The 27,341-nt window shown below is 43.6% G+C and overlaps 1 protein-coding gene across 1 annotated transcript in view; it reads left to right on the top strand.

The window, feature by feature from the left end:
* The window catches only part of LOC119954240 (BMP and activin membrane-bound inhibitor homolog), a 38,202-nt gene that overhangs the window by 234 nt on the left and 10,627 nt on the right, over nucleotides 1-27,341 (top strand). Inside the window, exon 2 of the mRNA XM_038779318.1 lies at nucleotides 17,506-17,790. Coding sequence (XP_038635246.1) covers nucleotides 17,506-17,790 — 285 coding nt within the window. The remainder of the gene's footprint in view (nucleotides 1-17,505; nucleotides 17,791-27,341) is intronic.

Here is a 27,341-nt window from a genome sequence, read left to right on the forward strand (position 1 = left end):
TAATCTCTCCCATTGAACAAATCGCAGGAAACATCCTTTCTAACTTTGTTTTAATGAGAGAGTTGAAGAAATGTATCTTTCTGAGATTAAGTTTGTATTATTCTATTTCATCTGGGTGTGCGGGTTTAATGTGCATTCTCTGATATTTGCCTCGTCTCGAAATATCTTAAACCGAAGTGAGAACACGTCGAATATATAGTGGAATACACAGGTTCAGTTGCTTTAACGAATAGATCAGCCTTGTCTTAATGTAAAGTGGAACATTTCAACTGTAGTTTGCACCAGACCTTGCGCTGTTACCCCGCTGGTCAGTGATTAAGGAGTAAAGGATGGAATGAATTGTGACAGGGGCTCGCTGTGGAAGCTCACTAATGAATGCTGAGGGAGTTTCCTGGAGTGTGGAACCAGATTAAAAAATACGATTAGATTATTGACCAAGAAGAGCTTGAACTCCACTAATTGCATGAGAATATTTGTCAAAGGTTCTTGGAGCAAATTAGAACAAGAGAGCCTTTTTCAAAATTCAGGCACTATTTTGTTTTCTGCTTCCCCCCCCCCCCCCCCCACTTGATGTGGTTTTATTTTCCCCCTTCTCAAATTATGAAACTGAAATCCAACTCTTATAAATTTGATTCTTCACTTTATTAACTCCGACTGCTTCTCCGAGGAAATCTGGAAAGGTCTTAATTTGTTACAGATGAAAGCCTCGCTAATTCAAACTCTTTCCAATGACCCGAGTTAAGCCAGCCAGGCTGGCAATGATCTGATGAAAGGGGTTGTTTCGGGGTCAGTCATTGTTATAAACATTGATTCAAGTTTACAAAGCGTGTGGAAAAAAAATTGGGTCGAAGACACGAACCATTAACGTTTCCTATTTCAGCTACTTATCCACTAGGTTCTCGTCCTTATCATCATTAATAATAGCCCAGAAACTGCACGCTGTGATACTTGCACACTAATGTTTTGCACATTTATGTGAAATTACCTGCTCCAGATTGAAAGCATGCAGCAGCACTGTTAAAATAGCAAAGTAACTCTATAGGAACATGCTAAGACTTTGAAACCAGTAGCACTCATTGTAACATCTAAATTAATTTTGAACCACAAGTAATTCTGCTCTTTAAGTCCCAATGGAGCTGGCTGCCGCACCTCCCTCCCTTCCTCAAATTCACCTTGCAACCAAACATTTGGAGGCTCCCTCCCTCCTTTACTCCCATATCTCCTTCTTTGACTTGACACCCATAGGTTTCTCATTTTGCAACTGTGAAGAGATGTTCACCATTTGTCTACATTAAAGGCATTATATAGTGCACGCCAAAAGCATTTCCCTCATCTATCAAATAATATACTTAAAATCCATTATTAAATCATAGGTATAATCACTGGTGGTGCAGGACAGGTTGGAGCAAGAGGACGTAATCTCATTATATTTGGATGTTACATGTTCCCACTCTGTCCCCCACTCCAAACTCTATAAATGCCCCATTGCCTTCTCCAATTTGTGAAGTATGGTGGAGCCTCTGAATGAAAAATTTGAAAACTTATTCTCCATTTCAGTTCATAAAAAAGCTTTACATTTTGATGTGGTGTCGAACTTTCCTTGAGTTGGTTTTACACAGACTAACAATAAAGTTCAATTCACCCATTTTTAGGGCTGTGCATTCCTTAACTAATTGTAAGTTCTTGATTCCAGTCTACCTATAATTTGTCAAATGCCCCTCTGTAAAACATGCACTCAATAAATGACAAAGATGTACAATGGTCCCAGGTTCAATTCCCTGCTTGGGTCACTGTCTGAGCGAAGTCTGCACGTTCTCGCTGTGTCTGTGTGGGTTTCCTTTGGGTGCTCTGGTTTCCTCCCACAAGTCCCGAAAGACGTGCTGTTAGGTAATTTGGACATTCTGAATTCCCCCTCTGTGTACCCGAACAGGTGCTGAACTGTGGCGACTAGGGGCTTTTCACAGTAACGCACTGCAGTGTTAATGTGACAATAAAGATGATTATTCTTATTATGAATCAGGAAATTTCAGTAAATGAGATCCTTAGCCTCCAATGAACTCGGAGACCATGGAGAATTGATTATAATATTTTGTTTAAGAACGCGTTATTCAATGCTGGTGAAAATACAGAAGTTTTTTTAAAAATTGCATATTCTGGAAGAGAAAATGAAACGACAATTCCAAGAGGTAGCTCAGTGATGTGCCTCTCAACCAGAAAGCTGCTGATCTTGACTCCTAAAGCTGTGGAGACCTCTCGACACTTGTGTGGTCTGGCAACTGTGGAAATAGCAAAAATAGGCCTCCCTAACACTGACCATCTTTGTCCAGTTTCTGGAACGCAGGTGCAACATCTGGCTGCATTGGGTGGCACACAAGTTGAAAGCCCGCTTTACGGGACCAGAACTGTAAAAGGGACTCTAATTTTGTGCAATCAACTTGACTTTGTAACTATTTAAATTTAAGCTGTGAAATTGCACAGCAGACACCGTGCTGCATTTTCAATGCTCTGTATCGGTGGACCAGAATATAATGAAGTACCCAACAGCAAAAATGGCTCTGGTCCCTCATCCCTATTCTTGTCACAGACTATTCACATGCTTTGTCCCACTCATTTATTTTCACACAGTATTTCCCATTCTCATAGTCCCAACATTTAAAATGTCCTACACAGCATCTAATCACTTTGACCTGCGTTAATCCATACGACTCTCACTCCTGTTTCTAACCATTTTCTTCAACATTTCATCTGTGCTCAATGATTTTTACTGCAGTCAGTTCCTAACCACTGTTGGGAAAATTATCCTCCTACTCACTGGTCTCACTTGAGGCTGATTAATGTGATACTCCTGCCCTTCAGCTCTAGCTTCACAGTCCAAGTTAAACTAACTGCTCACATCCACATTCGTTGCCATTTTTAAAACTGCTCTCCTGTTCCTTTTTCTTGCATCTGTAATTGGCCACTCATTCACTTCTTCATTTCAACCATGATGTGGGGTGGGGGGGGGGGGGGGGGGGGGGGGGGGGGGGGGAGATATGGAATGGAGGTCGGTGCTTGCAAGCAGCTACGGTTTAATTTAGCCTATCACAGCCACCCGATAGTGGAGGAACCCAGAGCTACGTTGGCACAAAACTGGGTCAGAATTTTATGTCCCAGGTTCGGCTGTGCGTCGGACCCGGAAACGCATGAAATTGCGCAAGATGACGTCGGGTGCGCGTCCTGATTTAATCGCGCTCATGTACAATATTTTGGTCAGGAGCCGCTCGCGAGAGTCGGAAGCGCATCGAGAAGCCAATTTGAATGATTTAAACAGCAATGAACCAGAATTTTAACTTGCCCATCTGGTTGGCGGGCAGGCCGATTGTCAAGGCGGCCTTTACGTTTAAGCAGCAACCTTAATCAAGGGCGGGCCGAAAGCTCAGTGCTCAAAATTTAAAAATGTGGCTGGGGACTGAGGTCTGTCTATGATTTGTTATGGGAGTGGTGTTTTCAGAACCCCAAAATGTATCATGGAGTTCAACCAACCTCTCCCTTTAATGTATTGTTACTTTTGAAGCACACGGCTTGGTCTCCAGGTGTGGTATTACAATTATGGACACGTGGGTTTTTAAACACTAAACAATGTTTATTCCATGAATTCAACTTAACCTTCTTAAATAAACATTGGATCCCTTAACACCCCTTACTTCAAAGATAACCCCGAAAATAATACAACACTAAATAATCCCTCAAAATGTTCCTTCAAACCTCCAAACCTTTAAACAGAAACACATCAGGTTAAATACATTACTATTATGAGTTTAAATCGCCCAAATGATTCAGAGATAGTCTTTAATGGCAGAGATCATGGCAGATCCAGCTTACTGAAAACACAGATGCACCCAAGCTCTTTTCCTCAACTGGCTTTTCCTTTCAAACAGCTCACAACAAACCAGCCTGGCACTTTTCAGCTGCTCTCTCTCAAACTGAAACTAAACACTGCAAAATGGCTGAGCTAAAAACCCAGCTCCACCCACACTCTGACATCGCTTCAGTAATATGAGCGGCTCCATTTCTTAAAGGTACATTGCTTAACCATCCATTTCTTAAAGGTACTCTCACATGACAGATTGCACTTCCCAGACACTCGTGGCATGGCTTTTCCATCAATATTTATTTTTCACAAGGGCGACATGGTGGCGCAGTGGTTAGCACTGCTGCCTCATGGCGCCCCGTGGTCCTAGGTTCGATCCTGGCCCTGGGTCACTGTCCGTGTGGAGTTTGCACATTCTCCCCATGTCTGTGTGGGTCTCAGCCCCACAACTCAAAGATGTGCAGGGTTGGTGGATTGGCCATGCCAAATTGCCCTTTAATTGGAAAAAAAAGATTTGGTTACTCTAAATTTAGAAAAATTGTATTTATTTTTCAGGTGAGCAGCTCCCTGGACAGCTCCATAGTCGTTGTCCCCCTGAGGGAGCACATTGGAAGCGCCAGCCTGCACTCCCCCTTTTCTCGCCGCACGCCATTTCCGGAAGCGCTCAGCCTTTCACATGCGCATTTCAGGCTGGTGGCTGTTAATTGACCATAAATCGATCTGACTGGGACAAATCAGTTTACTAATCTGGGTTGAAATGAGTGATGAAGTTAATTGGCCAACCAAAGGGAAATTGTGCTCTGGGTTTGATCATGGGCGGGAGCGCACTTCATCTCCTCTTCTGGGTCCACCGGGTGCACGTGCCTGACAGGCAACGTATTCAGACCTAGGAGTAGGTCATACACCTATCCTGTTGTGGAGTGCGGAGAAGAAGGGTTTAAGGTGCAGCCGGCTACAGTGTAGGGGGTGCAACATAAGTCAGTGTTGTGCAGTGTGGGTGGAGACAGCACAGGAAGGTGGAGTGGAGGTGACACAGTGCATAAAACATAAAGGACAAGACTTGGATTAAAATAGAAAACAATTGTAAATAAATAGCTCTGTCTCTGCCAACAAAAGTAACAGATGAATAATTATCAGGATTAAAATACCCCAGTCCTAAACGAGTGGCTAGATGAGGCTTTGGAGGTTTGTGCACTCTCTCCAATGCCTCAACTTTACCTCTGCATGCTCCCGGCAAAGTCTCTCGATATGTTTGGTGCCTTTCCGAATACCCCTTCTCCATTTTGATCAGTCACTAACTAGGGACTCCTATGAGTCAGTGGGAATATTTGATTTATCAGAATCCTTTGAGGTTTCTAAAGGTTTCCACTATATTCCTGGGATGATATATAGACTACTCCTGTTGCTTATGATGCTTATGAGGGAAAGCTAAGGTCTACCAGTATTTCAATTTGTTATTAATGCAAAAAAAATTCTTCCGTGGTGGAGCTCAATGGAAAAGGATTTCAACTGCACTCACCAGTTGTTGCCTGACTTATGATAATAAATACTGAGTCAAACACTTAAAGGGACAAAACTTCCACTTTCACAATAAATAGGAGAATTTTTCATCATAATTATTAAACCATTTATCAGACCCAAGGAATACCTGGTTAATTATTGAATCATTTGGGAATGAGATTTAATTGTTGAGTTATGCCCATGCTGATGTACTTTAGTAGGAGTCTAAGCGTACAGGAGAAGTAAAGGATAAGACTGGAAATAAAAGTAATGTCGGCGATGTCGCGGTTCAGTGCGTGTGTATGACATGTTATCGGCCCAGGGAATAGTAGCCCAAAGGATTGCACTCATGGGGCTGGGGTTTCTGCATCTCCCCCATCCCCCATGGCAAGTTTTCCTGTGGCAGAGGTCGCTTCCCATTGGTGGCCGGTGGGATCTTCCGGTCCCGCCGATGCCTCAGCATTTTGCACGGCTTGTCTGTGTCACTGCCGAGGAACCTGCCATGGAAGGACTGGAAGATGCTGCCGGTGGAAGGGGTCAGGAAATCCTGCCCATGATTTTCACTTGCAGTGACTTAGCAGCTGTTCAACCAGGGGCGTTGAGCGGAAGATCCAGAATTTCCCCTCGGAGAGGGAAAACCAAAATGACTGACCAACTTACCACCCACAGATTGGAGAATGGTGTTGGCAACAACAGTGAGGTGGTCACTTACACTTGTCTGAGCTCAAAGATGGTGCCAGGATTTTCAGCTTCTGTCCTCGTCAGATCATGACCTCCTGCCCATTCAGCTTAATAGGTAGACAGAACTGAAATATGCCAGCCCATTGGGTGAAACAAGATAGGACATGAGAGTGAAAGGGCAAATAGAAGAAAAGATTTCAAGCTAGAATATTTAATGGGAGTCAAGGTAATGCACCTTTTTTTTCCACTCAAGTGCCTGATCATTGCTCACTCAGAGGTGATTTTGCCCAATTGCCTCAGTCATGAGTCACTTTATAATGATGTGTAGCCACTATTGGTGAAATAGGCCTAATAATATTTAGGGGAAAAAGAAATAGGAAAACATTAACCAGAAAGAACATGGATGTCATCCAGGAAATGCTGGTTGATTCTCCTGCCCCAGACTTCATTAACCCCTCCCTCCTCTCTCCACTACCACCACCACAAGATCCTACTGTAAAGAATATTAAGGGGCCTTAATAACTTGGCACCCCAAAATGAGCACAATTCCAGTGATGCTTTTAGAAGTGAAAGATCCAAGGATTGAAATAAATCCTTCCTGAGGATTTAACAGAATAAATAGGAAGACTATGGTTGTTAATCAGCCACCACAGTGCATCTTGCCTCCAATTTCGCTCCATTCCAGGGCCCAAAAGTAAATCTGGAAAGAGTGAAGAAGGGGACGGGGTTGGGAGGGATATGGTGGGCTGACAGAGGCCTGGGTCTATATGGAGCCAGGGGAGCACTACTGCTCCTGGGGTGTGTTTTGAGTAGACTCCCTTAAAAGACCCTAGGTTTAGCTGCTCTAAGCCCAAAACTGGGCAGGTCAGTTTATTAATCTTAGGAAACTGAAATGGTCTGAAGCAAGGTGTGATGAATGTAAGAAATTGCCTTTTTTTTTCAGTAATGTTATTGAACACCAGGTTAAGATGCACACAGACAATATGACTGTTAGACTGGTGATTAAGGTGTTGTAAAAATGAGATAATCATTGCTTTGCAGGTGAAGTGTTCTGCTAATAGATCTTGAGAACTATTTACTTGTTTACAGATAGCTAGCTAATGGAATATTGTTAGGTTTGAAGGACCGGAGTGTAGATAATTTATGAGGGCTATTGTGTTTGGTCCTGACTAAACAAGTCAAGGGATACAGAATCATAGAATCATAGAATTTGTACAGTGCGGAAGGTGGCCATTTGACCCATCAAGTCTGTTCTGACCCGAGAGCAACATGGTGGCGCAGTGGGTTAGCCCTGTTGCCTCACAGTGCCGAGGTTCCAGGTTTGATCCCAGATCTGGGTCACTGTCCGTGTGGAGTTTACACATTCTCCCCGTGTTTGTGTGGATTTTGCCCCCACATCCCAAAGATGGGGCTGTTTAGCGCAGGGCTAAATCGCTGGTTTTGAAAGCAGACCAAGCAGGCCAGCAGCACGGTTTGATTCCTGTAACAGCCTTCCCGAACAGGCGCCGGAATGTGGCGACTAGGGGCTTTTCACAGTAACTTCATTTGAAGCCTACTCGTGACAATAAGCGATTTTCATTTCATTTCATTTTTCATGTGCAGGCTAGACCACACTAAATTGCCCCTTAATTGGGAAAAATGAATTGGGTACTCTAAATTTTTTTAAAAGTCTGTACTGACCCTCTGAAAGAGCACCCTGCCCAGCGGCGTCCCACATTCTATACCAATAATTCAGTAACCCCATCTAACCTTTTGGTTTTAGACACTAAGGGGGAATTTAGCATGGCCAATCCACCTAACCTGCACATCTTTGGACTGTGCGAGGAAACCGGAATACCTGGAGGAAACCCACGCAGACACGGGGAGAAAGTGCAAACTCCACACAGTCACCAAGGCCAGAATTTAACCCAGGACCCTGGCACTGCGAGGCAGCAGTGCTAACCTATGTGTCAATGTGCCGCCCTATCTTGTAAGAAGAGACAAAAGAATGCCTTATGCTTTGGGTTTTGATACTGTTGTTAATGGGAGGAGCCAGGTCTGTCTGAAGAGTCAGTAGGTCCCAGAGTTCTAATCGGAACAGAGGTGTTTTACTTTGGTCTTGAAAAAGGTTCTCTCTCCAAAGGTTCTGCACAGTGAAAAGCAAGTGAAAATTGTTAACTTTATTCATGAGTGGTATTTAACATGTATATTGTTTCACTAAATTGGAATTTGGTGGCAGGTTTAGGAATTAAATTAAGATTTCTTCTTTTATTTATGAACTGTTATAACTGTTAATTGTAAAGCTATTTCTCTGTTGCTAATGTAGCTAATTCTGTGTTTAAGTTAAGTTTGTTTTATTATAAAAGATACCTATTGGTCAGTGTTGTCACTCCTGTGGTGCAGTAGCATTTCCTCACAGTTTTACAAAATGAAAATAGTTGTGTTCTCATTCCGGATCCTCAGAAGGATAGTCTTTGACCAATTTACCAGGGCTCAAACACCCATGTCGACTAGGTGCAGGCATCTGCCCTGCCAAATAGATTTTTCTTTAGTCATTCATGGGAATGTGGGTGTTGTTGGTTGGGCCAGCATTTATTGGCCTTGACCTGAGCCAAATAGCTATGGTTCTGGAGTCACATGTAGGTTGATTTCCTTCCCTAAAGGGCATTGGTGAACCAGATGGTTAGAGAATAGCAACGGTTTCATGGTCATCATTAGACTTTTAATTCCATCTGTCATGGTGGGATTTGAACCCAGGTCCCCAGTGAATTACGCTGGATCTTTGGATTACTAGTCAGTGATATTACCACTACACCACCACCTTTTATCCCATTTTAGACCTATAAATTGAATACAAGAATAGTTAATTTAGACCCCTCAATTCCTCCTACTATCAGGCTTAGAAATGCAGCAGTTCTACATCTATAAATGGTCTACAAACCCATAAACGTACTTCTCAGCAGATATCAATCTGAGTTCCTTTAAAAAATGCCAATCTTCTGCAAATTGACAAGCTGCTATGGGAGTCCATGGTGAAGTCATGTTTTCTAACCTTAATCCTCCAAGTGTTTTGAATGATGTGGTGATATCCTCTTTCACTATGATCATTATCGAAGCTTGATATTGCAGTTTGTTTACTTTAACCATAAATTTTATACTTCGTATAGTTTTAAAGCCTATAATTTGTGAATTCTGTGCCTATCAAGATTAACAATTTTAGTGTCTAGGGAACAAAAGTGTTTTCATTGTTTGCATTAGTTGACATGAAGCTTTTCCAGGTCAGGCATTGTGTGGGTCAGATATAAAGTTAAGCTCACTGCCAATCACTGGGCCCTAACGCAGCCTCTGAAGATACTTCCATTCTGGGAGTTCTGAGTCACTTGATCAATCCAAATGTTCCCTGGACCAACTGGTCAGTTTTTTCAGTGAAGCTTGTAGGCTTGAGCAGAATACCAGGCAGACACCATCATAACACAATTATTTGGCAGCAAAGATATTGGCATTCATTCTTTGAATCTTTACCAGGAGCAGATTGTATCAAATGCACAGTTCTGTAGGTCTGGTGTCTGCTGTCAATTCCCCATGCACAGATATTGGAACATGCTGTTTGCTGGAGGAACCTCATATGACCCTAACCCAAATCAGAATGGAGAAATGGGTCAGTGGTTTCACTGCACTGGGTTCCCTGCCACACAGGGGACGACCAACCAAGGGATGTCTGGATTCCATTCTAGTTTGCTCTTGGCAACCTTGTAGCCTCTTTATTGCCAAGTTACTAGATTGAGCAGATAATTTGGAAAGCTCCTTTGTTCACATTCCAGGAGAATCTGTTAAGATTGGTTAACATAGATCTGTCAACATAGACCCCACTAGGACCTGGAGTGAGACGACTCAAACTCATTGTATTCAGCATCCTTATGGCCATCTGGAAAAGGAGACTTTTATCCATCTGGGGAGAAATTAAATTGGGTGCTAGATGCAGTGATCTAATTAAAATGTGCACCCAGTGCCTTTTGAAAACTTGTTTCGAAAGAGTTTATCTATTCCAACAGACTTTACAAGCTAATATTGTCATTTTCAAACATCATTGTCTTTAGGTGTTGGGACCTGGCGTGCGCACATTTCAAAGTGATAGTTTTGAAGGATTGTGCCAATCTTGTGATCAAATAGTCCTTTGGAGTTGCTAAATTAGCTGTGTTTAGCCAAGGCAGTGGATCATCGTATAAACGGGCCTTAGCTCACGTGGGTTATATGTTTCCGTTACTATAGTTGTCTATTGCCTGTACAATAAAAAAAATGGTTAAGGATACATCTGTCTGTTTGTTCTACTGTCACAGTGATGCCAGCAGCCTTCTGGTTGAGCGGGATCTGAATGACTGGTTCACATACGTGTAAATAACTTCATCATTGGTGTGCAGGAGGTCCTGTGCACCTCCTGCACACCTTGTGTGACAGCATTTGTTTGCACTGCTCCTTGTGTGAAGAAGGGTTTCCTGACACCACATTGAATGACTGAGCTCTAATTTTAAGGTTCTATTTTCTTGTTCTGCACTTCCTCACCGGAGGAAGTAGTTCCTGATTGATTAAATTGATTAAACAAGATGGCGCCGGAGCGAGGCGCCTCGCTGCGAGCTCTCCCCAACAGATCCACTTTTTACTGAACTTATACTCGTTCTAATCTTTTATTATGTATTTTCTTTTATTCCCTTTTCTTCCCATGTACTTAATGATCTGTTGAGCTGCTCGCAGAAAAATACTTTTCACTGTACCTCGGTACACGTGATAATAAACAAATCCAATCCAATCCAATCCGATCCACGGCACGGCCAAGATGTTACCTGGGCACCTTGGCACTGCCAGCCTGGCACCCTGGCAGTGCCCTGCCTGAGAGTGCCACCTGGGCACCCTAGAAGTGCCAGGGTGGCAACCAGATGGCACTGCCAGGATGCCTGTGTGGCACTGCCAGGCTGGTAGTGCCAAAGTGCCGGTGTACCAGCCTGCCCACAGGCCGATCACCCGGGGGGCCCCAGTTTCCTGGGAGGCCCCTCAAGTGCGGTTCCATTTGGTTCACATTTGTGGAGACCAGTGCTAAACAGCTCTGGCTCTGGGTCTCCGAGGCGCTGCGTAGATCCGGTGCAGACATATTCAAGTGAGGCTAACTGCTCACGAATATGCAAATCTGGGGGGCATCCAGATTGTGTCACCTTGCGAGATTCCGTCAGATCCTGCAAAGTATAACGAGCCGGATAAATCCAATAAAATGCCTCGTGAGTCAAGCATGGCGTGGCCGTTAGATTGCGCCCAAAGTGTCCTTCTGAAGTACAAGAACTAATTGCGACAGCCTGCTGCTGCTCCGGCTGGGACCTTGGCAAGACCTGGCATCAGAGCTAGAACTTTTCTTGGCTGGATGATTGACTTCCAGGTGCTGGGTTTGCCAACCAAGGCAGGAGGGAGCCTTGTGCAGATTTTTGAACAAGCAATGCATTATCAGAACAGCGAGAGATAACCTGGAATGGTTGCAACTGGAGTCAGCACAAGATACTTGTGGAATTTTGGAGGATTCCTGCTGTTGTCACTTTCAGTTTCTGAGATAGACATGCAACAAGAAGCAGGAAATAACATTCCTGGGGCTTCTTTCCAATATCATAGTGGTTTTCCTCTGAGATACAGTTAAGAGAGATTACTCTGCAGGGACATCACTTTACAGGAAGCTGGATAGCTTTTACAGAGACTTCTCCTCCACATCTTGTGGTGCCTTCATTATACTCCCTAATGAAGAGAGGCTGTGTGAGGAGTGCACTGATGATTAGAATGAAGTCATGCTGTGGGATATTGGTAACAGATGCATCAATGTATTCGTTCAAAATTCCACTATTTTAACAGACATTTTGAATCAGTTAACACTTCTATTAGGGAACAAGAATGCGGAATTTTGCAGCAACTGCTTAACCCATTGAGTGCCAACAGCACTCTGCATGTACATACCTCCATTTGGGCTGCATGGTTTTAGAAGACGGCTCACCATCACCTTCTTAAAAGCAATTAGGAACATACAATAAATGCTGGCCGATAGTGATACTCACATCCCATGAACAAGTTGAAAAAAAAGCTGATATCACTCAATCCAATTTAAACCACAAAGTATGTAGAAAGACAACAATAAATAGCTATGGTGGCACAGTGGTTAGCACTGCTGTCTCACAGCACCAGGGACCAAGGTTCAATTCCAGTCTCGGATGACTGTCTGCATGGAATTTACACTTTCTCCCCGTGTACACATGGGTTTCCTCCCGGTGCTCCGGTTTCCTCCCACAGTCCAAAAATGTGTGGATTGGCCGTGCTAAATTGCCCTTTAGTGTTCAAAGATGTGCAGGGTAGGTGAATTGGACATGGTAAATTACCCCTTAGTGTCCAAAAGGTGAGGTGCATTTACGGGGATAGGGCAGGCAGTGGATGGGGCCGAGGTAGGATGCTTTTTTGGAGGGTCATGCAGGCTCGAAGGGCCGATTGACCTCCTTCTGCATTGTAGGGATTCTATGTCACACAGAAATAATCTACGTGGGCTTAGAAAGGAGTGACGGAAATTGAAAGAGGCACATATATTTGTAGAATGTTGCCATTTCCCAGGGACCCATATTGGTGCCCATGGTCTAAATCTCTGGAAGGAGTATACAAATTTGCTGCATTTCGGAGAGAGGGGGAGAAATTAAGAGAGATAAAATAAATGTAATTTACAGGCTTTATATTGCCTCATATTTATTTATTTTGTTCAGCGACTTGCATGAGAATTGCTAATTGCCTGAGAAAATTCCTCCTCATCCCTAGTTTCTAATTCTGTTTTCAGATCAGTCACAGGCTATCCTCTTCCCCTTCAACTCTTTTCACCCATGTCTTATAATAACAAAAAAACAAATGGAAAGAAACTAGTGGAAAGATTATGGATGTGCAGTTGCAAATGAGCAAGATTGTGAAAGATTCTTCTGACACCACAAGAAAGCCTGCTATTGTGCTCATTGAGAAAATGGAGATGACCGAGCTCAAAACGGGAAAGGCTTTTTCAACATGGAACTGGCTCGGGTAGCTCTAAGACGAGTAGTTATCATTCACAACATTTTTTTCTTCAGTCACCTCTTGAAAGGATCCCTGCAAAATTGTCAGGGAAGCTTTATTACATGTAACAGTGACTTTATTTTTTGATTTGTCCTCACGATGCGGGGACACAGGCAAACCAGGATTTACTGTCCATCGCCGTTGCCCTTAGGAATCAATAGCACAACACAAGCCTGGTTGTGTGGAGCTAGATGGCTCCTGTCCCTGTAGGACATTCATGAATCAGTTGGGTTTATGCCAATTACAAAGCGGTTTACATGATCACTTCAACTTGCAATGATGTGCGATGAACTCTTACTCGTAGATCAACCAGTGCAGCGTTATAACCATTAGGCTATTGCACCATATTATAACTTACTTTTTGTTGGAAACCATTACATTTCTTTTTTTTTTTTTTTAAATTTAGATTACCCAATTATTTTTTCCAATTAAGGGGCAATTTTAGTGTGGCCAATTCACCTACTCTGCACATTTTTGGGTTGTGGGGGCGAAACCCACGCAGACACAGGGAGAATGTGCAAACTCCACACAGACAGTGACCCAGGGCCGGGATTCGAACCTGGGACCTCAGCGCCGTGAGGCGGTTGTGCTAACCACTAGGCCACCGTGCTGCCCAACCATTACATTTCTTATGTGTATTGATATTGTCACAGAGGGGGCGGCACGCTAGCACAGTGATTAGCACTGTTGCTTCACAGCGCCAGGATCCCAAGTTCTATTCCCGGTTTGGGTCACTGTCTGCGCGGAGTCTGCACGTTCTCCCTGTGTCTGCGTGGGTTTCCTCCGGGCGCTCTGGTTTCCGCCCACAAATCCTGAAAGACGTGCTTGTTCGGCGAATTGGACATTCTGAATTCTCCCTCAGTCTACCCCAACAGGCGCTGGAGTGTGGCGACCAGGGGATTATCGCAGTAACTTCATTGCAGTGTTAATGTAAGCCTACTTGTGACAATAATAAAGATTTGTTATTATTTGTTATTATTATTAGGACACCTCCTTCATGTCCTCGCAAACAGTATTATTCATTTCCCTTTAGCTGAGCATGTTTATATTTGTAGTGTGAGCTGTAACTTTGGGGGAAATCCTTCTCGCTCTTCCGAGGAATCAACTAAATTCATAGCACAAAAATTGCAGCAGCGAACACTTAACATCTATTCCATTGAGAGGTGTGCGTCTATATCATCTTTTATTAATGTGTTGGGTTAACTGTGTTGCGATCAGGCTTTTTAAAAATGCTTTAACCAAAGAAATGCCTTGAGCATCTCTGACCCCCTCGGTTCACGGGGCAGCACGGTAGCATGGTGGTTGGCATAAATGCTTCACAGCTCCAGGGTCCCAGGTTCGATTCCCGGCTGGGTCACTGTCTGTGTGGAGTCTGCACGTCCTCCCCGTGTGTGCATGGGTTTCCTCCGGGTGCTCCGGTTTCCTCCCACAGTCCAAAGATGTGCGGGTTAGGTGGATTGGCCATGCTAAATTGCCCGTAGTGTCCTAAAAAGTAAGGTTAGGGGGGGGGGGGGGGGTGGTTGGGTTACGGGTATAGGGTGGATACGTGGGTTTGAGTAGGGTGATCATTGCTCGGCACAACATCGAGGGCTGAAGGGCCTGTTCTGTGCTGTACTGTTCTATGTTCTATGTTCACAAACATAAGAAATAGTCCATTTGGCCCCACAAGCCTGCTCCGCCAGCTAAGAGAATCATGGGTGATCAGGTTCTGGCCTTAACACTGTTTTCCTCCCTGTCTTGCATAATCCTTGGTTCCCTTGTCGACCTAAAATCTGTCAAACTCAATCTTGAATAGATTCAATGAATCAGCCTCCATGGCCTTCTGTGGAATGGAATCCCAAAGACTGAGGACCGTCTGAGAGAAGAAATTCCTTCACATCTCCTTCACTTATTTTAAAATTGATTGTAGATTCCCCCATGAGGGGAAATGACCTCCCAGAATTTATCCAGTCAAGCCCCTTCGTATTCCCTCATGTTTCAATAAGATCACCTCTCATTCTTCTAAACCTCAATGAAGAGGGGCTCAAGCTGCTCAAACTGTTGGCCAGCCTATTTGTGAGTTATGAATATTTATTTCATATGTCCATTATCCTCTATTTGTTAACACATTTTGGAAATGTTAAACATTGCACCTCCAAAAGAGAAATTATAACCTTGTTTTCAACCCAACACTCCTAGAAAGAATGGTGTATGTTCAGGTTCAGTAGCTATTTACACCCTGCTTGATTATACTCTCCAGTTGCAGATATTTGACCTGAACCTAACCTGTTTTTGGTTTGGTCAAACCAGGGTTTGAGGTTGGATATCCTGATCTGTGTTGAGTTAGCTTGCCTGAAAGGGGGGTGGGGGGGGCGGAATATCGGGGCTGCTGCTCAAAATGGCGTCCTGATCTGTGAACAGTCGCCAGCAGGAAATCTCTAAGTGCGGCCTCAGCGGGTGAAACATCCAAAGCCGAAAGAAACGGTAAAATGCTGTTGAATAGCGGGGTGATTCTTGGCGCTACAGCCGCTGAGAAACAAGCCGCTGAGACGCTGAGTGAACTTAAATGTTGTCCGCTGGATCATGGCCCATGTCTTCATAGAGATTAAGGTTATGTTAAAAATATTGGAATGTTTCAGATACAAATTTCTGGATCTTGGTTGAAAATTGTGTGGAGTGAAAAGTTCAATGGAAATTCCTAATACAGGATTAAAGTAACATTTTCGTTTAACATAGCAAAAGTAAACTGATTTGAACAATCATCTCTTATTTGAACGATCATAATCAACCAGAATTCAATGTTGAAAAAATGAAGTCAGCTCATCTCCTAAAATTAATAATGTAGGCAAGAAGTTTAAATAAAGAAGTTTAAAGTTTTAAAGAAAATGTAGGAGATGTGCAGCAGGACAATAAGTATAAAGGTGTACTCCCGGAGGCTTCTTAAGTTGAACAAACAACTTTATTTACAAGTTTGATTCAGTAGTTGCATTCTGCAAGCCAGTCCATTATACACTCTCCGTCTCCGACTAGGTTAATTTGGTTTGGAGAGATTCCACGCACTAGGTGTTGATTGGTTGTGACCCTTACTCGGTCAGGTTGGTCTTAAAGTGTGAATCACCACAATAAGCATTTGAAAGAAAAATGATTAGAGCGTTGGGTGTAACCACTGATAATTAAGGACAACCAGAATGTTAACCTTTTCCTCTTTTCGTAGGTTTGATGTAACCGTCCAACAATTTTTCAGAATGTTTCTTTCTCGCCCACCAATTGTGGTTTTCCTTTTTTCTCTCCACTTTAAATGTTAAAGTGACTGAAATGTTGGTACTGAACCAGAGTGCCACAGAGTGATGAGGCACACAATGGGCCCATGACTCCTCATCCACAAATTCTTGACTGTAGGCTGCTTTATTGCTATGGGGGACCGCGTCCAGTCCTTGGCGGATGGGCGTAACCTGAATATAAATTTGGTAAAATAGCTCAGACTATTGCCTGGAAAAACTCTTTCTTTGATTAAGATTCTATGGCACGGAGAATGATGATAATGGCAGGTGGAGTGCAAGACCCATCAATGGAGATCTGGCGACATTAGAATAAAATAAGTGTTTTTCGGCATTATTGAGGCTGACGTCTTTCCTCTAATTGAAGGGACCACTGTCAGTAGTCCACACTTAGTTTGTGTAGCTCCGACAGTTCAAATAATGGCTGCTCGCAGGAAGTGTGATGTGACAGAGCCCACAGTTGGATATTACTTGGTGATCTCACCATATGGCATGTGTGCCCTCCTGCTGCTGGTAGAATATCAGCAGTGGTGGGTAGGCAATGGGCACAGTGCCCCTTGCCATGCCACCCGATTTTATTCTCCCTCTTCCTGTGTTCCATTTTGGTATTTCTGAAGTATTGGTAAATAACTTTTGCCACTTTTTAATATTACCAATTTTGCTCCTGTTGCCTCAGTTTTCTCTTCAGGCCAGAGCTTTCAAAGGTTTTGGTGAGAATAGCTCCACTGTTATCAGCACTATTGCTCCAAACCAGCTGACAGGGAGATTACACCGTAAGTCTTTCAAACTCTTCCCTCATCTCAGTTTTACTTTCCACACCCAACAGCTGGCAGCTCCCCTCTGATTTGTTGAATCCTGAGGAGGAAGGGGCGCTCAGCTCAAATTGTGAATCACTGCAGCAGCCCAAAGTTGAAATGTATTTCATCGTGTCGGAATTGTTTTAATGTTTTCCCGTTCTTTTGGAGGCGATGATAACATTCCAAATGATCTGAAAATGCCATTCAGTGGCTCTGTATTTTGAACCTTCAACTAACAAGGTTGCGGATGGTTCCAGCTTGCTCGTTGTTTGAGGCTTTGGATTTCCCTCATCAAATGCTCTCACTCATCAGAGCCTTTTGTCTTTTTCAGGTGAAATCCGATGCTATTGTGATGGGCCACAGTGTGTTGCGACAGGCTATATGTGCAAATCCCAGCTGTCTGCCTGCTTTACTAGACTACTGGACCCTCAGAATGCCAATTCTCCCTTGCTGCATGGCTGCATGGACACTTTCTCCAACACGACCGAGATCTGCCATTCACAAAATTCCTACCACCATAAAGGACACTGGTCACTCTTAGAGTGCTGCTGGGAAGATATGTGTAACTATAAAGGGCTACAGGAAGTTTTGCTGCATTCTGGGAGTAGCATGTCAGGTAATGAATCTTAAAGCCCTAAAAGTGCCTGGTTCGTTCGAGAATAACTTCAATAGGATTTTGTCACCTCATCCAGAGAATAAATATGGGATCACACTCCACTGGCACATGGGACAATATTGCAATTCACTGTGAAACGGAATGTTCCCTGTCGGATTTTCCCAAACATTTTCTACTGTTTTTTGATTAACTTTTCTAGTTTTGCCTCATGCTTCTCCTCACCATGCTTTATTGTCAATTTTTTAAAATGAATTTAAAAACTTCAATAATTACATAATCTGTAGATGGTATGAGCTTTGGTGTGTCAGAGTAAGGTTGGGAATTCTACGATGGGCATTTATTTACGGCCAAAAGAAAATGTAGTGATATAGGAACAGGAAAATAACATGTTGTCCATTTGACTCATTCCATCTGCTAAGTTCAGTTCTCGATCCAATCGAGTCATTTGTCCATCAAGTTCACACACATAGGGCAGCACGGTGGCCTAGTGGTTAGCACAACCGCCTCACGGCGCTGAGGTCCCAGGTTCGATCCCGGCTCTGGGTCACTGTCCGTGTGGAGTTTGCACGTTCTCCCCATGTCTGTGTGGGTTTCGCCCCCACAACCCAAAAATGTGCAGAGTAGGTGGATTGGCCATGCTAAATTGCCCCTTAATTGGAAAAAATAATTGGTTAATCTAAATTTTTTAAGAAAAAAAAAGTTCACACACATCACTAGTACACAGTCAAACATCATCAATCAGACAGGTTGTGAAAAGGTTAGATGTTGCCACATTTAGATGTGGCCTCTTTAACTTAGAATGCTGCCTGCTGGCTCTATTGTTAATGTCGCAGAGTCATAGGTGCAACTACTGGGCCAAGATGGGGATGGATTGGAGATGGCTTTCCTCTTCCTCCAAATATCCTAACATTGCATATGTCGCCCTCTCCCCCTTGGTACAAATTAACCTTCATGTTCCCCCTAACCAGCTCGTTTAATGTGTTGCACCCCTATTCACAAAACGCCTTTACATTTACATCATCATACAGTACATTAGTTAGGGTTTCCAACCTCCAGGATTAGCCCAGGTTCTCCAGGAACTGAAAATCAATATCCAGGACTATGTGAAACTATGGAGAAAAAAAACCATCAGGACTTTGAAAAATATATTGTTTTTTTTCATTTTCTTTGAACATTTCGCTTCACCAGATATTAAAAATGGGAAAAAAGGCTGTTTGGCTGGCAGTTAATTGTCATCCATAGAATCATAGAATTTATAGTGCAGAAGGAGCCCATTCAGCCCATCGAGTCTGCACTGGCTCTTGGAAAGAGCACCCTACCCAAACCCACATCTCCACCCTATCCCCATAACCCAGTGACCCCACCCAACACTAAGGGCAATTTTGGACACTAAGGGGCAATTTAGCATGGTCAATCCACCTAACCTGTACATCTTTGGACTGTGGGAGGAAACCGGAGCCCCCGGAGGAAACTCACGCACACACGGGAAGAACGTGCAGACAGTGACCAGCTGGAAATCGCGCCTGGGACCCTGGAACTGTGAAGTAATTGTGCTAACCACTTTGCTACCGTGCTGCCCTTAGTGTTAAATTATCCAGTTGGTTAATGAGTCTTTTTCTCTGTCCAGTTGAAAGGCAGTGCGTCACAAGGATAGATTATGTTGGGTGACCAATGGCTGGAGAGTGGGGGGGCAAGTCATGTGATGAAACCTCCAGGAGTACATTTAATCAAAGTTGGCAACCCTAATATTACAGTCTAGGATTCAGTTTCCCACTAACCTATATTTTCTGATCAGAACAGATTTAATTTCTTTAGTTTATCTTCATAGCTCAATGATGTAAAGTTAGGAATTATCCATTTAATTTCTCCAAATCCTTTCCTTTGCCTCTATATCCTTTTATATAAGTACAGCGACCACACTGTACACAATACTCCATGTGTGGTCTTGCTAATGCTTGATAACGACCTTAGTACTGTACCCCTGCTGCAGGAATGACATTCCACAGTTCCCACAGCTGAGTGGGAACACGGTTGTTATTTTCTGGTGTGCTGCACAAAAAGCTCTTCTTGGGGGAAATAATTGCGGCTTCATTAGATTCTATTTAGAAGTTAGAGGCAAACCTCTCTTCATTCCCTGACAGTACTCCTCCAAAGCAAGATCTTCGTTATGAGGGGACACCAATACTGTGGAGGACACAAAGACGACATCCTGAAGTTGGTGTCCATGGAGCCTTCAGAGGAAAATCAATGGGAAATGTAAACCTCTGCCTCCACGGGGGAGACTGCCATTTTGTTTTCATAACTCTGAGCTGTATGGACCATTCCCTCATCAGGTTGGTCTAAACCCGGAATGAAGACAAATTGCATTTATTTTAGTGTTTTTAGGGCTGGTTTAGTACAGTGGGCTAAACAGCTGGCTTGTAATGCAGAACAAGACCAGCAATTCCTGTACCGGCCTCCCCGAACAGGCGCCGGAATGTGGCGACTAGGGGTTTGTCGCAGTAACCTCATTGAAGTCTACTTGTGACAATAAGCTATTATTATTATTACTCATTACCTCAGGACATCCTGAAGTGAATTGTAGCCAATTAATTATTTTTTTAAGGGTAGGCACTCTTGTTATGTAAGAAACTTGGCAGGCGGTTTGCACACAAGGTGCCACAAACAGAACTGTGGCAATGACCAGATAGTTTGTTTAGTGACCTTCGTTGAAGAATTAATATTGGTGAGCACATCAGGACAATCTTTATACTCTGCTTCGAAATAGCAACATATAAACTTGAATCTGCCTTAGAGCTCAGATGGGGCGTCGATTTAATGGCTCATCTGAAGTTCATACCTCTAACACTGTAGCACTCCCTCACTACTGGACTGGAGCACCCACTTGAGAGTTTTTCGCTCAAGGCCCTGGTGTAGGACCTGAATCTACGAGCTTGTGATGTGGAAGCAAGAGTGCGCAAGAGTCATGGCTAATAGTTAGAAAACACAGATTGCGATTACAACCTTTCATAAACTGCACAACTTGCACAATCATTTCTGCCAGTTCTTTGTCGCCACTTTAGGAAATCAATAGGATTAATTCAGAGCACCAATTGCTGAACAGCTTCCATGAGAAGCAATGAGCATCTTCACCATCCAGTGCCCCAACTAGTTCCCATTGGTGCCATGAGGCATTAGTTTAGATGTCCTCGGGAGCGGCACGGTGGTGCAGTGGTTAGCACGGCTGCCTCATGGCGTTGTGGACCCGGGTTAGGTCCCGGTCCCAGGTCACTGTCTGTGTGGAGTTTGCACATTCTCCCCGTGTCTGCGTGGATCTTACCCCCATAACCCAAAGATGTGCAGGGTAGGTGGATTGGCCACGCTAAATTATCCCTCAATTGGAAAAAAAAATTGGGTACTCTAAATTTATAAAAAAATTTCAGATGCACTCGATGCCAACCAGAGTAACATTAATATATCCTGTTTACACTAACGAATCACAAACTGGGTAAATCCCTGTAATAGTACATTGCCTTGTCATCTTGCTTATATCTATGGTTTACAAACTTTTTTTCATTGAATCACCCCTTTTCTAACGGATTAATTGTCACGCACCCTCATTTGAAATGTAATACGCAATATCAAAGTGGGGATTGTAACGAGTATTTTAATAATACATTCACGAAAACAGGAAATTTTGAGTAGCAGTTTGAGTAGCAGTATTTCACTGATGTGGACAGCAATGAGACAAACCCGAGATAAAGAATAAGTGTGATCCCGCTAACATTCCAGTGCCTATTAACAGAACTGCTTTAATGTGGTTGATGATTGGATATATCTGCCATTCGACAATCAGTTCACAGACCTCATCCAATAACAACTGCTATTGGCCAAATTAGTATCAACACCAGTCTTGCCCTCTTTAGTTGTTCAACTTCTGCAAATTCCCCATAACCTACAAATTTCATCTCTGCCACCCATCCCGTTTCCACCCCCCTCCCCCAATTCTATACGAGCACTCAATTGAATGTGATCTTCTCAGGAATATAAACCTGAGCAAATCAGTCCAATTTCTCAGTGTTATTTAATCCTGCTAGGAATTCACATGATTTCAACATGTTGAATATTTAAGTAGATTGAGAATTTTTCCATGATTACAAGAATGAAATCACCAAGGCATTAATATGAATAGAAAACCCTGGACGTATTCAATGGGCCAGATGACATTAGAATGCTATTTGTTCTCTGCATGGGCAGAATCTTGTGCCCACCTCCGTGACGGGTTTCGTGACGGGAGTGGGCATTTAATCAGACGGGAAAATGGCAGCACGGTAGCAGTGGGCAGCACAGTAGCACAGTGGTTAGCACAATTGCTTCACAGTTCCAGGGTCCCAGTTTCGATTCCCGGCTTGGTTACTGTTTGTGCGGAGTCTGCACGTTCTCCCCGTGTCTGCATGGGTTTCCTCCGGCTGCTCCGGTTTCCTCCCACAGTCCAAAGATGTGCAGGTTAGGTGGATTGGCCATGCTAAAATTACCCTTCATGTCCAAACAAAAAGATTATGTGAAGTTACGGGAATAGGTTGGAAATGTGGACTTAAATGGGGTGCTCTTTCCAAGGGCCGGTGCAGAGTCGATGGGTGGAATGGCCTCCTTCTGCACTGTTGATTCTATGGCAGCAGCCACCACCTCCCCCATGGCACTGTTCAGTACAGGCCTCGGCAGTGGGGTCCTCTGTCCTCAGGGTCCTTGATCCCGAGGGAGGGCTGGTAGCTGACCTGGCAAGTGCCTGAATGGCACAGGATGTGGCAGGCCTTTCCCGAGAAGAGGTAGCAGCTTGGGATGTCTCGCTGGTTCACCAGCCAGCAGCCAAGACCCTCATCACCTTCACAAGATTCCAGCCCATGATTTTAATTTGAATGTACCCAAGTAACAAGTTTGCAGGTAGCCTCCCACCTCCCCTCCCACTGATAGTAAATGTGAGGCTCACTGCTGAAAACCATGGCAACCCATGGTTGCCCATCACCCTGAGGAAGGACAAGATTCAGAAGCTCTGGGATGGACATCTTGTCAGTTACTTGTGTGACACAAACACCAAATACTTTTAATTTATACTAATTCTGGAGTATCCGTACTGCCACTTGAGAACTATTGGGTTCGGTGGACAACTAGAGGACATTTAGTTGTCAAAATCCGACATGGAAATAAAAATGAGCCAACCCAAATATTGACTTGAGTGCCTCCATACCCAAGAGAAAGTAGAAAAGTAAATAAATAAAAAGCTGGAAATGGAGACATGTTACTAGCTGTTGAAAAGTATTACACAGGGAATGAGGAGCATTCATAACAAAATTGGAAGCAATAGTTAGCAATGTAAGGGGAAGAAGGCAATTAAAGGAAATTTGCCAAAATCTTTACTGGCTTGTTTTCAAACTCCTTTTTTCCTTCCCTCCTCCTCTATAAAATGCTATGATGTTCCTGTCAGAATGAGGATATTATATCTCAATGTAGTGAGCCATATGTGGAAATGTTACCTCTGTGTGATGCCCCCACAGTGGACTTTAGAGAATTTGACTCAGCACAGGGCTGGTTTACATTATAAACAAGCAGGGAAGTTGGGTCTTGTGCAGAATCTTTCTTTTCAGATTGTTACGCATTGGAATCTTTTGCAAATTATTAGTAAGAATTGTTTACAGAAGCAGAAAATGCTGGAAAATCACATGTAATGCATCATCAGAAGCCTGACTTAATTGATTACATTCTGCCAGTCATAAAATACAAGTCATCCAGAGTACTGTGACTTGAGTCCACAGTCACCAGCCTGTTCTCATCTCCTCCCCTCTTCCTCTTCGCCCCTTTTTCTCAACAACTTTCACAGGCCTCACGCAGAGCAGCGACATTAAGATTTTAGTCCTTAACTTCAAAGCTTTTCGTCGCCAAGTTTCTCCCAGTCTTCATGATGCTCTCCACTCCAAAACATTTGTGCATATATTTTTTAGTGCATCAATACCTCTGCTTCCTCAATCTCTCCGTCCCTGTAATAGTGGCTTATCCTTTACCTTGCTTCACCCTTCTGAACCTCCTTCCCTGGAATCCCTGCCTCACCAAATGCACAATTTTGATTCAGCCGCCTGAAATGTATAGCTTCCCGACAGGAATGCTGACACAGGTTGAAACGTTCCTAAAGGTTGCATCTCAGGGCTTCCTTCTGCCAACTATCCCCCCATTACTCCCAATCCCACCGTTAGTTGCCCAACATGCCCGTCCTGGCTGTTCCCTGCTTTCCAATGGCCCATCAGAAAGCAAAAGGACTCCTTGTTGCCCAATTTGATGATTCTTAGCTGTTGGTATTAGACAGAAATAATCAAGGAAAGCACAATGACCATGAGGTTTTTCTGAGTTCCTCGCAGTATGGGTCTGGAGAATAATCCCTAATACCTGAAGACACCACGTCAATCCTGAGGGGTTTGGCAATGCTATTTTCAGTATTTTCATTTCTATTTGCTTTAGTTGAGCGAGATACATAACAAACCGATGGATCGATATTGCCATTTTGTGTTATTGCCCATAGTCAAAATCTTTCAGTGCAAATGGTATGTTAGCCTTCATCACCAGGGGATTTGAGTACAGGAGTAAGGATGTCTTGCTGCAATTGTATAGAGCCTTGGTGAGACTGCACCTGGAACATTGTATACACTTTTGGCTCCTTATCTAAGGAAAGGTGTACTTACCATAGAGGGAGTGCAATGGAGGTTAACTGAACAAACCCCTGGGATGGCATGGTTGTCTCCTGTGAAGAACTGAACCTGAATTCTTCAGAAATGGGAGGTTTGAAACTAGACTATGGGCTGTGGCTGGAAGAATAAGAGGTCATCTCATTGAAACTTACAAAATCCTTACAGGGTGTGACAGGATAGATCCTGAGGCTAAGTGCCGACACCAATGGAGAGTCCGTGGCGTTTCACAGCGGGAAAATCGGTGCGGAACCCTCACCGATTCCGCTTCCAGTGAAGAGCTAGCACCGGCGCCGTGTGAAACACCCGCAGAATGGTTGGAGAATCGGCGGGTCCCGTGTGGTGCTGGACACTCTCCACACATCCTCCCTCTCTATCTGCAGCCGACATGCCAGGCTCACGACCGCTGGGACCACACATGGCTTGCACGTCGGAAACCCGGCCCATCAGAGGCGGAGCATCGCGGTTGGATCGGCTAATGACATACCAACGGAATTGCGACTGCGTGCAGCGCATGTCCCGATTTGGAGAGGGCGGAGCATCGCGACCTGGTGTCAAACTGCCGCCATTCCCCGCCCGATTGACATTCCCAATTTCAGCGTCGGGCTACCGAGAATCCCGCCCAAGATGTATCCTTGAACTGGTGAGCCTAGAACCTGAGGACGTTGTCTTAGAATAAGGGGATGCCATTTAGGACTGAGATGAGACGTGATTTCTTCACTCAGAGGATGGCGAATCTTTGGAAGTTCAATCATTGAGCATGTTTGAGACAGAAATCAACAGATTTCTGGTGACTAATGACATCAAGGGACATGGAGATAATGGGAACAAATAGTGTAGAGGTAGATGATCAACCATGGTCTGATTGAATGGAGAAGCAGGCTTGACGGACTGAATGGCCTACTCCTGCTCCTATATCCCTAAGCTCCTACCTCTATACTCTGAGATAGAAGAAGGTACATTTCACTAGACAAACAAAGCAACCTTAAACTATCACTCTTGAAACAGAATCAATAAGAAAAAGACTAATTTCTGTATAATATGAAATATACCAGCGGCTGGTGGCAGGTGATAGCAGTAATGAAATCTCAAGCCCTCGGCCTTGAGCTCTGACATGAGGAATCTCTCCAGTAAACCAACATTTTGTGCGGGTATCCCGTTATCCGAAAGAACACCAATGGAAAAGTGATCTGACTGCTGAGTGTAATAAAGTCAAGTGGAGCCCTTTGTGTGTGGGTAGCAGGCAGAATGTGAACCGATAGCAGCTGCAGCCCACAATACCACTTCAAACTTGCCAAATTGTTTCTTTTGCTCTGAAGATACTGGTGGTGTAGCACATGCACAGCCATAGAATAGAAGGCAGTGTGATGGACCTTGAGTTCAACTCTGAGAGGATGCAGGAAGAACATGCAAGATTTTCTTGTCAGAATGTGTATCTGCATGCATGTGTGCGTGTACAAGCAATTTATATACATCTATATGAATGTATGCACATGTGTGTGCAGCATTCCAATTTTGAAATGTATATAAAATCTGTAAAGACTAACATCTATAATCTTAAACATCTTTGGGTTCCAAAGACTAGCAGAGCTGATTCAACGAGGAGAGGGTTAATGTGTTGCAAACTGTAATTGTCTGAAGATGGGTCGTTGATATTGAACACAAACATCCTGTCATTTTTATTTTAAATACTAAGCTTTATGAAGTTTTTCTGAAGGAACACGATTTTACAAATATAAATCTTTACAAACGGAGTCTGTTTAAAGTAATGAATAACTGCAATTTGAATGTTAACCATCAGCTTAAACTGTAGCAGTTAGAAACCACTGATTTATAGGCCATAGTGAACCAATTATATGGCTTTAATTACTTCACTCTGATCCGCCTTCTGTTTAAAAGGCCTTTAACTGTTACAGAAATATTTTTAACCAATGGTTCTGCTTCTTAAAGTAGAACTTGACTTGTTTAAATTGTGCAGTCACTGGACTGAACCTCCTTCATGGAGGTTCAGATTGTGGATCAGTTGCCTCCATGTTTGATAACTATGGCCTAAAGCTATGGACTTGAGGTGAACATGCGAGAGGCTGTGTCTTCCAGCTGAGTCCCCTGTCTCGTATGGAAGTGATGGTGCGCCGGATTGTATTTCAGAATACCAAGAATGTTTGTGTGTTAAAACTCATTGATGCTCAGATACGCAGGTATTACTGTGTGATGAAGCTCTGGCTCTCTCATAGTGAGTTCCTGAACCTTGGCCATGCTGTATTTGGGGCAGGGGCTGAATAGAAGTGAGACACTTACAAAAGGAAAGAGGGAACAACAATTGGAGGCCCAGTCACCCTTGGCCACCAAATGTCTGCCACAAATAGCAGTGATAGAGACTTTTATGATAGTCTTAATTTTCACCTTCCCTCTCAGCGATCAGCCTATGTCCCAGGGAGACATAAAAAGGAAAAAGAGAAAGGGAGATAAAAATAACATGGAATGTTTTTACAAAAACCCGGGATAGATTATGACTGGGAACAGGCTTTGAGTGCCTACCTGATGTATTGCAACGGCCAGCTGTCTGGTAGTCCTGACAACAGCAAAAAACAATTTGTAGGGTCTTTAACATAATAAAATGCTTCAAGTGACTTCACAGGAGTGCCATAAAGTCTTATGGTGTTATTAAGGCTTAAGATCAAAAGCTTGGTCAAAGAGCTATGTTTTAAGGAACAACTTAGAGAGGAGAGAGAGAGGTAGAGAGGTTTAGCTTGGGAATTTTGGAGCTTGGGGCAGCAGAGTGGCACAGTGGTTAGCACTGCTGCCTCACAGCGCCAGGGACATGGGTTCAATTCCGGCCTT

Source organism: Scyliorhinus canicula, chromosome 19, assembly GCF_902713615.1.
Source record: "Scyliorhinus canicula chromosome 19, sScyCan1.1, whole genome shotgun sequence".
Lineage (NCBI taxonomy): Eukaryota > Metazoa > Chordata > Chondrichthyes > Carcharhiniformes > Scyliorhinidae > Scyliorhinus > Scyliorhinus canicula.